Below are 15,782 nucleotides of genomic sequence, written 5' to 3'. Positions count from 1 at the left end.
TTGTAACGATTCGATTTTTTGACACAGATCGATTTTCATATTATTGTGCAATGAAATTGTATCAAAGAAACTACGATAAGGATGTATTGTCTTTACATGTTGAACGTTCTGCATATTACCCATTTATGAGTGATGAGTTTCTTCATTTACGTAAGTAAAATTTTGCAAATAATTCGCAAGAATTGATTTTCCAATTGCAATTAACAATAACCAATGATTCCAACTTTGTCGTTTAATCTTTTACACTTGGAAAATGTTGGAAGATTTCTTTCTACGAACTCGACACATATTCGATTAATAGTAGGCGTTCAACATGTTACAGCTCATATCTTTGTAGCTCTTGAAGACTGAAGCTGGACTGAAAAAGCGTGTGCTTCAACAAGGAAGGGACAATTGAATTCGACTGAAAATCGATTGGTACCGTGTAATGGATGTTCGACGGATGATCCCTCCTTCCACAAAGGTGGGTCGGTGTCTTGCAACAGCTATCTGGGACGAGGCTTCCATCCTTGAGAACATCCTCGCCTTTGTGCCATTCGCTCACCAGCCAATCCTCGAATCTCACGGCTCCGCAGCATTTGAACTGGAACAATGATTTACAAATAAAGTAACTGTAAATATAAATACCACTTAGCATTATCGTGAAAAGTACATTAAACTTATTCCCATTTACGTATATTTTCAAGTTTAATCCTCGGTTAAACCCAGACGACGAAGATTAGATCGATTCTGACTCGTATAGACGCTTCACGTTTGCTGTTACGCTTCGTAATTTCTATTTACTTGTTATTATTCTATTTTTTAAATTAATTAAGTCATCCTACACACCGAAAAGAAAAAAATATTATTTTTAATAAAGTTTCAGCGTGTAATATACATTATTAACTGTGAATTACGTGCACTTTTTACCACCTTCGTGCTTAATAATTAACTCTTTCAAGTTTTGTGGCAAACATGCTGAGGCGTGGATTATAACGGTATAAATCATACCGCTGCTATTTTCCATAAAATAGCGTCTTTTCCTTATTTTATAACAAGTTTATTATATCTTTCCAAGCCATGAAGACCTATCACCCGAAGCATGAATTTAACTTAACTAACTATAAAATTAAAGAGACGATACCTTTAAGAGTTGTAATGTTAAAAACGAATTCTCGAAACAAAAAATCGCGTATGATAATTATCTTGAAATCTTTGAACGTGTAAGAAGCCTCCATCGCGTGACTGTTAAACGAAAGAACATTCCTTCGAAAGAGTATTTCTTTTCCACTGTCGAAAGTAAGAACCATGAACATTAACAACAACGTCGAGTTTCCTCTCGCGGGGCAGCCACGATGGGAGAATAGAAAATCGGATCGATGCAAGCAGCCGCGGCTGCATTAATAGATTCGCAGAGGACGAACTCGAGGCCATTTCGCTACGCGATAACGATGATTTGCAGTCGTAAACGTAGCGAAGTAACAGTGGCACCGGTAGTCAGGGTATGGAGAAAAATGGCTAGGCGATATCGCGACCACGTAAGGCAGCCTTTAGCCATTTCGCGTACTACAAAACTTAACGACATCCTACGTTGCGTTGAGAGATAGTGACGAAGAAAGATGAAACGAAAGGTAAAGGGAGGAGAAAATCGCTTTAGCGAACTAACCGTACCATAAACAGATATCTTTGTCAAGTACTTAATACATTCGAAATGTCGATGATCTAAACGTTAAGTCTAGCGGCATCTCTTCACAGTGAATGAAGATTCAGCGTCTGGATCATCTGTAGAGATTTGCAGTAGCGTGCAAAAAGCTTAGGTCATTTACGACTGTGATCTCATAATAATTAATATATAATATAATAACTAATATATAATATAACTATTATATAACTATATATAATATAATATAATAACTAATTATATATTCAGGAGATATCATTCTACGTGCACCATGCTACAAAGAAACGAATCTTTATGAATATAAATGTTGTATTAAAATGTGTATAAAAATGTTTGTTCTTCTTATGGGAAGAAGTTTTACGTAACGGTTCTTGTTTATAAGGATTCCTGGGATCTCTTCATGTTTTGTGTGTCTTAAAATTGTGAAATTTCTATAAACGAACGTGAATACAAGGTGGAAACGTCATGTTAACGCCAAATTTCCGAACGATCTATGCTTCTTCCGATCGCTTTGGACAGCCACTATGTTACCGGTAACTTACCTCTATCTGCATTTGGTCGATCGCCGAAGTTTCCCTGCTCCTCATAGAGTAGTTCTCGAGGAACGTACGATTAAGGTTCATCTTCAATTCAGGGCCAACTTGTTCCTCGTAGAGCCGCGCTAGAGCACCGACTCCCGCTTCCAGCACGAACACCAGCATCACCACGAACACGTACTGTAGGGAAAAGGAATACAAAATGAAGGGAATTGGAGAAATAGTTCAATTTATATAACAACGATACCTATCTATCTTCATTTTCCGTAACGGCAACATGATTTTGATTGCAATCATAACGAAATTGCGATTCTGCCAGGACAGATCGTTCAATTTATTTATCGTTACAAGCCAAATTGATCGGTTATAATAGTTTTTAAAAATTCCTATGACAGTATTTGGTATCAGAGTATCCGATCGATGTTTCATTAAAAAAAAAGAAATTAAGCAATTATTTTGAACAGATAGCATCGATTAGTTGAATTTCTGTTTACAGTTCATACTAAATAATAATTATCTATTTTATCGATGGACAAGTGCTTGTAACATTATGACAAATTATTCCTTAATCGATAGATTAAAGATGAGAAATTTCATACGTTCGCGATTTAACCTATTGAAAATTAATTATTTTTAGAGAGCAAACGCTTTTAAGCATCATCAAATCGCAGGCTTTCTAACGTAACGAACGAGGACCAGGATTGAACGTTTCCGTCAAAGATTTGCGTCCCTGAAACCAGCCCCCGTACCTCCCACGATGTCGACGATCTCGATTGCGATTATCCGCCTCTAACGACTTCCGCGTCTCCAAACGCGGAAAATCGTGGTTAATACTCGCGAGAGGACGCGTAAATCTTCCATGGAAGTTTCTAGTTTTGTCCAGCGAGTCGTTAACACGCGCGAACACGGTCCATCGAGCGAAACGCGAATCACGCCAATGATTCTCTCGTAGTTGGAAACGATCAAGTCTTCAACGTGGACTTTTCAGAATGGTCGATTAATAACCACACGCAACAGCGACTCGTCGAGTCCAATGATGAAAACGTGTTCGGAACCTGTTTCCTTTCTGTCGCGATAAATTATGCCACGCTTGTCAACAGCCGACTGGCACGCGACGAATAAATCGAGTTCCTCTAATTTTCAAGCAAATAAACCCAAGTCTGGGTAATTTGCCTTGCTTGTCGCCGCTTCGTTTCGTCAATCTGTTCTATTTTAGATTTCCGAACTTTTTGAGATTCGAATGGGTCCGTTATATATTCAAATTAAACAAAATTAATTCCTTTTACCGAGCTTCGTCGATCAAAACGGAAGAACCAACAGTTTGCAATTAAATTTTTTAACCGGTCGTCGCGTAAATTTGTTTCGTGCTCTATTTCGGGCTTTCGGTTTTTCGAAAATTTCAAAATTTCATTTATTCGAATTGAAAGAGCAGGAAAAGATAAATAAGTAGAATCAGCGGCGTGTAATTAATTTGTTAGAGCGACTCTTGCGTTCGCAAGTTCAACTCGCGTTAATCTTCTCAAGCTCGTTTCAAGCTTACGAATTGTTTAAAAGTCGAAAGCGTCTATTGTTCGTACGAACTAAGAGAAAAAGACGGAGGATAAGAACTTTTCAATTATATTTTTTATTTAAATTTCTACAAGCTACGACCGCGAAGGAGAATATTATGCTGGAACATAGCGTTTCGGAAGATGGTATCGGCAAGCTTTCATCGGCAAGCTTTCATCGATAAGCTGACGAAGATCGTCGGAATTAACCGAAACTTTCTTTGTGATGAAATTCGGTCTGTTACGTGTTAGAGCCGCAAAACGCTGTGCGAAGCGTTTTAGGATTTTCATGAATATAAATCCCCGACGCGTCGACGAGCTGTCCGCATGAATATTCAAGCTGCGAGGAACTGGCCACGGTCGATCGTTTCGCAAAGTTTCCAGGCGAATCGCTGAGGAAGGAAGAATTCGTTCGTGATTCGCAAAACGCGTTACCCTTTGAATCTTGAACATTTCCAAGCTGTAACGTCTCTTCTAATCCTCTACCTTTTGAACTTTGAAAACTTCTTCAGAAAGGAACGCAACCTTTTTTGAAAAAGGAATACCGCGCCTATTATTTCCTATGGCTATCCCATCACTTTGGAAACATTTCTATATCATCTTCGTAGGAAGAAACTGCTTGAAAAATGTTAACTGAACTGATTGAAAAAAGTTAACGCTTTGACTGCCACGCCGAAGTCACATGTTTCGCTGAGGACGCCACGGAAGTATTTTTATTATTCAAAGCATATAATGGCAAAATAATAATAAATTGACGACGTAAGACAACATTCTTCCCCAATGGATTGTTTATCTTATTGGTGGTCACGGATGACCACCGTGGCGCCTTGCTAACAGTTGATAGCGACATATGTTTATTTCACTTTTTATTTCAAAGTATCTTCTATTTATCGGTTATATTCAAAATACCCTAACTGTCAGTTTTCATTCAATTTTTACAATTGTAAGAAGTTCAAGCGCTCCGGTCACCAATGGACAGCGTGGCGTCACAAGAAAAACCGTGGCCGGTCATATACGACCAAGGTGGCAGTCAAAGTGTTAATCGACCTATTTAGATTTCTATTATCCAAATAAAAACTATAAGAAGGGACACGACAAGTCACACATTTCTGTCTGTCTTCGGCAGCAGAGTAATTTAAAAATTCAATACATTGTTAACTAGTTCCACGTTATTTTAACTGTTTTGCTAATCGATTATCGCGCTATTGATTATGCTCCTGCTATGCAATTTTGAATAGTCTCCTCGGGCGATCCTGAAATATACCACAAACTGTGATGGAAGGAAATTTCTTCCCTGAATCCGGCAATCCAATAGAAAACGACACAATGTGCATACGCGCGCTTCAATTTAAATTCAATGTACACGCGCGTGATATGTAAGTACACTACATTGGCCGCAGCATCCGAGCAGGAACGGCAATTGACAGTTTAGAATTGGACAGAACCGCTGACAGCGAATAGACGGTCGATCATGAACACTGACCGCGGTCACGGCAATCACCGCCGATATCCGTGGACAATGCAAATAAATCGATTCTACGAGCAGAAACGGCTTCGTGCTTGGCACATGGTTCGATTCTATTCGAAAGTGACGTCGTGTAACGATGCGAGATGAAAGCGGAATGAAAGCGGAATAAGATCGATCGAAATATCTCTTTTTTAAATTGTTAAAGAAAAAAAATACACGGTTCAAGATTCCTTCGTTAAAATATCAATTATTATATTGGATGTAAAAACTTATACAGTATTACGTAATTATTGATATTAAGTGGCGTTTTCTATTTGATTGGAATAGAGTATAATTAATTACGATGTCATGCAAGATTCAAATAAATATTGCTCCTAGTTGGTCATTAAATGCAGTCGTTAAAGAGAAATATTCGGAAGTAGTCAATAAAACGGGAATTATTTTTAAATCAATTAACGTCAATCTAACGTTAAATTAGAAAATTGAGTCATTTGAATATTTTATTCTAGTTTATTTCGGTTTCTACAAAAAGTTCTTAACGCCGAAACTGAATACGTTAAAAGCTCGTAAAATCTTGAAAGTATTCATAAAGTACTAAAAGAGATGACAAGTTTATCGAGAAAGCAATCGTGAGGCGATTAAATAGATGGTACAATGTCATCAATTTCGTCACAAATTCTTCAAACGGTATACGTATAGTATTTGATTGAGAACCGGAAAAAGTTACGTAATAATTCTTTTCCCAGAAAATTTCTCGACCGTTTGTCTCCAAGTTTCGTCGTTAAAAATCGAAAGAATTTTCAAAAGGAAATTTCTGCCTCTCGCGATAAATTAAACTATCGATTGATCGCTGGCAAACTGACACTCTACTCGATTCACCTTTTACTTTTCCCGCGTAAACGTGTAAAATCGCCGCACTTTCCTTAAAAATACCACGGTGGTCGTTATCGGGATTTACCTACCCGATGGTTGCGGCGGCGGCAAAAATTTTAATTGAACGCCGTATATGGGCTCGGCTAATGAGACGATTCGCTCGTGCCATAGTGTGCACAGGTGGTGAAAGGGAGTTAAAGACCTATGAGTGGCTATGAGAACGGAGAAGCAAAAGGTTGACCGAGACAACGCAACGTAGAAAACATTTCGCGGCGAGTAATCGGTCTTTCATTAGTCTTATTATCCGTTTCACGTAACGGTGTTCGTACACGATGGCCGAAAATTCGTGGTACTGCATTATGTAGGTGAAAATAAGGTAAAAATAAAAAGTAGCGAAATTGCGCTGAGCGTTTCATCGAGTTTGAATATTTCAGGAATCTGAGAAATATGACGAATTGAATCTTGATTACATTGAAAAATAATTTGGAAACGTAGAATAAAATTTCGTCGTTTAAGGCCTTAGTTTAGAGAAAATGGAATTTGAATACGTCACTAATGTTTACTGGGCAAATTTTTAAACTTGATTTTCTTGAAAACGTGGATCCAGACGGAAAAATTTTATTCCACGTTTTCGACTTAGTTTCACACGTACATAAATCTCCTATCGATTATCTATTCTTATTCTATCTGAGAGTTAAACAAATTCACGCGTATTTGACGAGTTTTCAAACTCGATTTTCTCGAGAACGAAGCCTTCGACGTAATTTTATTACTCTTCATTTCCCACTTATTTGGAACCATATAACCTACTTGATTTATACCACGAATTTAGGACCACGATGTAGAATTCTCGAGCGAAAATGAGTGAAAATCTGCGGAGAATGGAAGTTTTTCCAAGCTGGTCGAGCTGTCGTTCTACTTTTCATATAGACCGATTGGAAAAGTAATTTTCCTGAACGCGGCGTTCGTTCGAAGGATGAAAGAATAAAAAGATAATCGACAGTTCGCGAGGCCTCATCGATCCAAAATGTTCCAATTACTGGTGATATAATGGGCAAAAATTGCATCCATGCTCGTCCAGCTGATTGGCAACTGCAACGATAGTTTAAAGCTGCCTGAAGCCGAAAGAGCCGGAGGAAACGAAAGAAGGGGGGACAGTGGAATCAATCGGAAATCAAGATTCTCCGATCGAGTGGAATCAACAATCTGATTTCAGTCGCATGGTGGATGTAATGGTTTTTCCCTTTTTGTTTCCGAAATATCGTGGACGAAATAAAATGCAGAAATTCCAGATAATCATAGAACGAGCAACGGATTCGAGAGAAACGAGCAGCGATATTATCACTTCGCTACTGTCCGATAACCGACCAACAGAAAAATTCATCATGCTCGCTGAAACGAGAAATTAGAGAACGTTCAACTCGATATAACACGGTCCTGTCTTTGTTTCTTTGTACGTTTACTCAACCGATTGTGATATTGCCGTTGAATCTATATCGATGCTGGTCTTCGCTTCTTTAAATTTGTTGCCGGTTGTTTCGTTTAGTATTTCGTTGGTGGTTATAAACCATGCTGCGTTTCGTACTGTTCGCAGATGTCCTCATCGAAATCTTTCTAATATTTCGTTTGTAAATATATGAACATTTTTAATCCATTGGCATTAACGATACGTCAATGTTATTGAGATATAATATCAGGAGAAATTAAGATCAAAGGACCTTCCTATTTTATCTTGTTTTATTTATTGACAAGTAAACGAACTGGCAATAATAAACTCCTTAAATAATAAAATTTGAAGTTTGAAATTTTTCCTCGTAACAGATGTAAAATAAATATGAAAAGCTATCTTTTGCATACTATAAGAATAATTTTGAACGAGCAAAGCATAGATTACGCGCCCCTGTTTGTTCTAAAAACACCTAGTTCAGCGGACCCTAATGGTGACGACGCGTGCTAGCGAGAGGATTTGCAACCCCTTGAGAACATCGCGCACAGGAATCCAACGTGTCCAAGTCTCCTAAGAGAGGTACGAAATAATCCGGCGCAAGAAGATCTCGACGATGCTAAACTGGCTCGTTCAGCTACCGGTGTGTAATTAAAAGAACATTAAATCTAAAATGGTCGAATCGTCGAGAACAAGAGAATTCGCAAAAAGATGTGAGATTTTCGGACAAATATTAGAGACGGGAGATGCCTTCCTGGATCCTAAAACACGCCAGCTGACGATATCGTGGCTGAAAATAATAATTAATAATTCGAATTAACTCGTCTTTTCTGATTAGCAGGTTAAATCGATATATGTGGCATAACAATATTGATTATAACGTAATCTTGATTTATCATCTTCGATTATCGTACGTTCGAATAACATCCAAACGATATTGTTTCAAAGAAAATTGGAAGACAAGGAAGAAAATTCTGGAAAATATTCCCTCTAACCATAGTACTGCAAGGTACTCAAAGGTTGACCTAATTTCCTTTAATGTTAGAACTGTCGACTAAAATAGAAAGCCCGCAAATATAAAGGAAATGCAAAATATATAAAGAATTATATAGGAATTTTCAATGACACGGTCGTAAAGCCGTACGTAAAGTATCGGACACGCGATGTGGTCTGCAAAATGGTTGCATAATGTGCTGATTTTTATCCGAGCAGCATATGGCTATCCAGATGTTGTAGCACGAAGAAAAAGCTTTTATCTATCTATCTATCTATATATGTAAGTATTTTACAAAGAATCATCTGCAAAAATACATCGTTGCAAATGTATAAAGTAGCCCTGAAAAATCTCGAATTAATCGTTTTTTAACCATCCTCGTACTTGTAACGTTAATTTGTCGAATGAAAATTTAAAACTACTTAAAATTTTCCCTGTTTAAACAAACTCTCGAATCACCGATTTTCTACGATCAGAGGAAAAGCACGGGTTGTTCGTTTCGGATTAAAATGTTCTAATTAAAATCACTTAAAATTCCTTTTGTTTGTGCAACGCTCCAATGTTACGCTCCAGATTCAACGCCAACGCAATGTTCGAATCACTGATCTTCTACAATAAGCTTCGCCCAACTCTCAAACCGTTTACCATTACGGACGAACAGAGGCCAGAAGAGGCGGTTATTCGTACGTATCTCGGTAATGAGGTCCCGATTCTGCGAAAGGATATCCTCCGCTTTTGTCTCTTAACGCTGCTACCGCGTGGTTTCCTCCGGCCAACTGGATTAACCAGCGCGCACTTATCTCCTCGCCGAGAGTATTTCATGCAAGTAAATATAAAAGAGCCGGATAAGGCAGTCGCGATATATTTTCTATCCGTATAGGGTTAACCGTAATCACGGATATCGTAGTTTCATGCGTGTCGAAGGTAAACGGAGCGACCAACGATCCCTAGATTCGCTATCGAGAGACGGGCTCGTTACACCGCGACATGGACACGTTTTAACAAGGAGATATCGTCTATGATCCTTCGAGAATCTCCTTTTACGTCTTTCCTGCGTAAAACGGCGTCTTTAACGAGCCTCGCCTCGCATCCTCTTTCGCCTATCGACCTATCGGCCAACTTTTACCGTCATTTGAATATTGATTGCAGAGTGAGAGAGAGAGAAAGAGAGAAAGAGAGAGAGAGTCATCGTGAATTACGCAAAAATGATACAAATTATGGAATAAATCCCGATGAAGAATTTTTGAGGATTTTTCGAGGACTTTTATCTTTCTGATTCACATAGTACATATTTTTATATCAGAACACGCAACGTATAAACTCTTCACATCCCAAGAAATGAAACAAAACTGCAAGGATTTTAAGAAGTTTCTAATAACTTTTTACTTCCATCCCATTTGCCACGAATACGCTAATATGTCTTATTATTCTCATTTATCGGGCGAGCAAGTGAGTATTAGTCAAATTTTGGCTAACGGAATAGGTAAGCTAATATCCTCTACACTGATGTCTAATGCTTACGATTGTAAAGGTACAAGTCAACTTCGCTTCTTTCCCGCTCCTTTACCTGAGATTCGAACGATACATCTCAAATTGAATACCCGATCTTACATCGTATTTTAGATATTGTAGGTGCTTCTTTGCAAAACTAGTAATTCTCACTAGTAATTCCGTTGGGTATTCGCTAGAGATTTATCAACGAGCATGTACGACACGAGGAAAAGATAATTTCAACAAAAAGACTATCGACCAGCGAGGGAACGATTCGAAGAAACGGTCGCAATGATAAACTAGAAAGTGCTCAGGGAGGAACGTGCAGAGGTGGCTGGAAATCGGCAAATCGACGGGTAATCGATGAACTTCGAGTTCGTACCTCGATTTTCTTACTCGTACGCGTTCGTTCGAGCATAAATTGGTCGTAAGTGGCGCGATCGGCCGTTGGATACTTAGGAAGTAATGTGGTCTCGCCCGAAGCGTTCGGATCGGTGCTCAGGACGACGAGTGGAACTGGTTCGAAACCAGTCCGAGGCGTCGAGACTTGTCCGCCGATGCCAGTGCCGCGATACGTCATTTACTGCCATAAAAAAAAATCGATCGCTACTATGGTCATGGATACTAATTGAAACGCGCCGCGTCTCATTAATACGCGAGCTTGCTAATTATTGCTTAATGATCTCGAAGCGCACGGTATCTGTGACACACGCAAACATCGATATCCTTTGGGACATAGCAATCGTGAATTAGGCGTATCGTTCGATCGAATATGACCTTCGCCGTGATTATGATTACTGTTCGACGGATAATTGCTGGTAGCTTTGATAAGAGCATTAGATTATACATAGTAAATTACACAGCCGATTATATGATTATACAATGGAGTTTGAAGGTTGAATCTATTTGACGGATTCTTGATGAGATTTGTGACGTGATCGCCTAGGAGGAATGGAAGCCTAGGAGTCAGAAAGGTATTTATCAGAGAACTCAGTGAAGAGGGAAATTACAGAACTTGAGATTTTGTTAGAAACTGTATTTAATCAACTGTGTGGGTTCGTACTATTCGCACGTGATGAATATATCAAAAGAATACGGTGGCTAGAAAAAATATTGGCGTATATCCTTATTTTACAATGATATGTTTTTTTACTGGATTCTGTGCGTTTCATTTTCACATTGTGGAATTTTTATAGTTATGCAATGTTTAACATTAAATGATACGAAATTTAGTCACAAGTTAGGCTTGTGTTGATAAGCGAAATTGTAGGAAATAAAATTTTATTAGAAACTTTATACGTATAGTCAACTACCAGGTATGTAAATATGAAACCGGAACAACTTCGGTACAACCCCGGTATAACTACCATATATGTTTGACAGTACTGAAAAGATGACAAAAAATATATTGATAGTTGGATATAAATCGTGGTTACGTTAATAAAAATAGGAGAATCGCGAAGATGTATTTATCATAGAAGCGCATAGCAGCTGTTATTACTCAACGGAAACGTTAGCCTCGTAAATGTTACTTTAGGTTACAGTAGATACAACGCGTACACGCTAAGAGCATCGAACGAACAGCGATAAATTTCTACGTTGTCGTGTAACACCGGCTAACGATGACAATTTGTCGTTTAGCGCCATGAGAATGGCGTATCATCGAAGGAGCACGACGAACGAAATAGTATCGGAAATTATTCTTGCAACGTTCCCAACAAAATCAAAGACTCCATCGAGAAAGAATAAGTGATTTTTCATCAAATAATCGTAATCTTCGCCAATCGATTTGAACAAATGGAGAGCCAAATTAAGAAGAATCTGTTCTCACAGATCTCTCTGCGGTTTGCAAGGTTTGTTAGTGGAATTTAACTATCATTTATGTGGAATTAAGCGTGAGCCAGTCCACGAAGGTTGCAGGCTCAATGGTAGCGCGAGATACCAGAGCGGTGCTACGCTAATTCTCGCTTAAGCACAATTTATAGCTTAGCAGGGAACGCTAGTTTTCAGATAGAGAAACAACGGACAGGTTCGAAGGACGAAACTTTGCATTGAAACATATGGTTATTTCAAACTACGGAACTTTGTATAGAGTTTAATTATTTATTCAATAATGTAATATCGTAACAGGAAAAGCGTATTAGATAAAAGAGAATACGCGATATGAAAACACGGGACGTAAAGCACTGGAAATGTAATAAATTGTGAATACGTCGATACACAATGTTGGAGAATGGCATTTCGACTGGGAAAATTCTGACAGGGGCAAGCGGATGATTATGGTCATTTCCTGCTACTTAATTCTTAATTTCTACGAATTTCTGTATTCATAATAATAATAAATTACGAATGTTTGCGTAGATCCATATTTTTATTAACATAATTAAGAGAGTATTACTAGCTAAATATCTAAATATTCGAAATACTCTTTGGCTTTTTATACTTCCGTTTGGTTTAAAGAAAATGTAAAGAAACATAAGACAAAACTATTTTCTTCGAACTATTTTGAAAATTTATTAAACGAAAATCTCAAACCGAAAAATCTTTGGCACCGAAAGTGCTCGAATACTTACAAGATAAAGAAAATATAAATTTTGCAAACATGGATGAGATATTGTGAATACGTATTAAAGTCCATTAAGCTGCCAGACTGCGTGTGACGGCATATCCTCTCTCGGTGAATTATGTCGTTGGAGCGCAAGAAAACAAGGAAGCTTTTAAAGTGATTCTTTTTTTCCCTTCCTTTTTCTATTTTTTTCGTTTCTTTCTCTGTTTTTCCTTTGCTCATAAGAGAAAATCGCCTTTGATTTCGCTGATCGAACTTCAATGCAATCTGAGCTTTCGAAGCAATTCCGTAGAAAATATCCTTGGTACCGTATCAACCGTAACGACTGATTTTCTCCGCGGAAAAATCTGGATATTTTTAACAGCATTCTCTCTATCTATTTGTTTTACTTTAGCACATTTAGCTTTGACGATAGAACCGCCATTGGATCGCGAACGTCGCGATCAACAAGGGGAGACTTTGCCGAGGAGTTCAAGCGATAATGTCGGAGGCAATCGACTATGCGTTCAAGGCGAAATCGACCTTGTGATTAAGTATTTTATTACGTGTTACTACGTCGATGGGATTTCTTTATAGTGGAAGGTGTATTTTATGCAGAGTACAAAAAGTAGCGCGATCTACATATAGCTAAGATTTATTTCACTGGTAGATAAACAGCTGATTTAGAATCTTCGAATTATGTAACGACGATAAGCTCCATTTACTCGTAACTTCAATTACTATCTTTTCAAATTAAAAAGATTGAAGAAGTAAATTTGAAAAAGTGCTATGCAGTATATACTGTGCAAAATTCTTAGACCATCCACGGATAACGATCTCGTAACGATACAACTCAAATCACAATCCTAATCCTAAGTCCTAAATTAATGTCATAAGATATGGATAGAACGATTTAGAATGATGTATGAGATGAAAGCAGATTAAAGACGTAAAATTTATCCAAAATACTACAAACTTCCTGTTTGATAAATGGCATAGGACTATTGCATATTACTGTGTATCCCTTCGTAAGTCCCTTTAAAGTCAGATCTGAAATGAATGATATTATGCATTCTTTCTTGTGTAGTGTTACCATATGATAATTGAATTCAATTAATAAAAAATGATATTACAATATATTATTATTAAAACATATCATTGCTGTCAATTCTTTAACGCATTTCATACGTTATAGGAAACACATAGAATAAAATAACAGGCTTCACAGCATCGGTCAAAATCTGCAATTGGGAAGAGCTATCGATGGTATAATGTAAACGAGCAGTTTTTCAAGCACTCTCTTCCCCTACGCCATTCCTTCATTTTCATCGAGGAAGCGAGCTTTAACAGCGGACAAAGTCTCCGTGCCTGGAGCAATAATGTCGGAGGCAGCGATGCAAGTCAAAGGGAAGTTCAGCCCCACAGCCGAGAAAGAAACGGAGCTCGTAGATGGGCATTGAAGCTGCCCCGGAAACGGAACTTCGAGAAATCTTTTTTTAAATGCTTCGGCGAGAACGTCCCTCTCAATAGTGGCGAACCATTTTAATTACCATCGTGAATATCCTTTTCTTCCGTCTTCCATTCGAACGCTTACATCATAAATGGAATTTTTCCTCGAAAAGTTTTAGAACGAAAAGGAGAGGAAACACGGAAAAACGAAAAGGTAATGGAATGGAGGACAAAACGACGGCGAGATGAATTCATGATAGAATCGAGATCGCGTAATATTCGGCTTACAATGTGGTTTCTTTTCCAATTTCCAATGCTAAATCGTGACGTTTTAACTCGTGCCGGATCTTTGACACGGTGACTGAAATTCAAAGGGAAAGACGATCCTCTTCGTTTTATCGACACGAAAGCAGCAACACTTAATTCGAGCATCAGTATGAAAATAATCCCCAAGAATTATTAAGCCATCTTAGTGTCCTGTCAAATAATATCGAAGAATAATATGTCGTTTAACACTATAACATAATTGACGAATTTAATAGAAACATTTACAATTTTACAATTCAAAATAACAGGTATATACATATGTACACCTTAAAATAAAAAATTGTATTTCCATGTACACCATGTAAAGTGTTATCTATTTTTGAAAATAAATGATATACATTTAAAAGTTGAAATTGCCTTTCTCCGAAACCTTTATTTCCACACCGTTCGAAGATTTTCAGCTCTTCCTTAGGGATTCGAATTCCTGTGATTCGATTGTAGAGTGCCACCTTAGTCTTAAGCTCACCGTTACAGCTAATCTCTTTCATCTATATTTTACTTTAATCTTTTTCTAAATCTCTGTATCCGGCAACTACCTATCATTGTAAATGCATGCATTCCAATGGACTCATCCCGTATAGAAATAAAAAATGCAGTAAGTTGTACCTTACATAGCTGCAATTTGGTCTATATAGCGTTAAAAAGAAAAGATTGTTTCCTAGACGAAACTACGTGAACCTCTATGATACTTAGTTATGTATGAAACAAGTAAGCTTTTCCTAGCTTCGAATAGAGTATTCGAGAAAGTTTCGTGAACGATTGTCCTATTAACTAAAGAGCATCTGCTACCAAGGTTATAGGCAATTCCGAAAACGATAGCTAGAGTGGCTGGTTTCTCTAACATTCCAACCTTCTATATCATCCTCTGCTTTATCTTTGCCTCTATCTCTCTCGGCTAGGCGCGTTTACCCAGACCGGAGAATTAATTAATCAGACAATAGTGGCACCCTGATAAATGGCCGGCACGGAAGCGCATGATCGATAAGAGACACCGTGCTACCCATCAACGGTGTTACATGTTCTCGACAAAGCGATGAATCTTACGGAGACGCACGAGGACCGTTTCCGATTCGATCGACTCTGTCAAGATTATTGGCTAAAATGGATTCAGAGGCCGTAAAGCGGTTTTCTTACGGCGAATTAAATAATTTTACGAGTCAATTCTGCTAGACAGGAATTGATGTTAGCTGGTTGCGGTTGAACTTCGCTATCCAACCTTTCATTTTTCACGACAGTTTTTGGTACCGACTTTGTGGAGTGAGTTTTTGATATTACTTACAGTGGACATAGAAAACACTTGTACAATGATTAATTACCAAAACCTTGTAAAATCGTGTACATTGAATGAAGAAATGAATATAAAGGTACAAATATAACATACGTGCAATGGAATGCTCGTACACTTGTCACGTTGCGATCAAACCTACGAGTTTAAAATATTTATTCCA

General features: G+C 37.9%; 1 protein-coding gene across 2 annotated transcripts in view; it reads right to left on the bottom strand.

Moving 5' to 3' along the window:
- Window positions 1-15,782, bottom strand: part of LOC100645516 (CD151 antigen) — an 89,489-nt gene that overhangs the window by 2,266 nt on the left and 71,441 nt on the right. For both annotated transcript variants that reach the window (XM_012318551.3, XM_003393863.4), the window contains 2 exons: window positions 2,203-2,376; window positions 422-583 (listed from right to left, as the gene is read on the bottom strand). In XM_012318551.3, the coding sequence (XP_012173941.1) occupies window positions 422-583; window positions 2,203-2,376 (336 nt within the window). The remainder of the gene's footprint in view (window positions 1-421; window positions 584-2,202; window positions 2,377-15,782) is intronic.

This window comes from Bombus terrestris, chromosome 2 (genome assembly GCF_910591885.1).
Source record: "Bombus terrestris chromosome 2, iyBomTerr1.2, whole genome shotgun sequence".
NCBI classification, from domain to species: Eukaryota; Metazoa; Arthropoda; class Insecta; order Hymenoptera; family Apidae; genus Bombus; species Bombus terrestris.
This window is presented reverse-complemented; position numbering and strand designations above follow the sequence as displayed.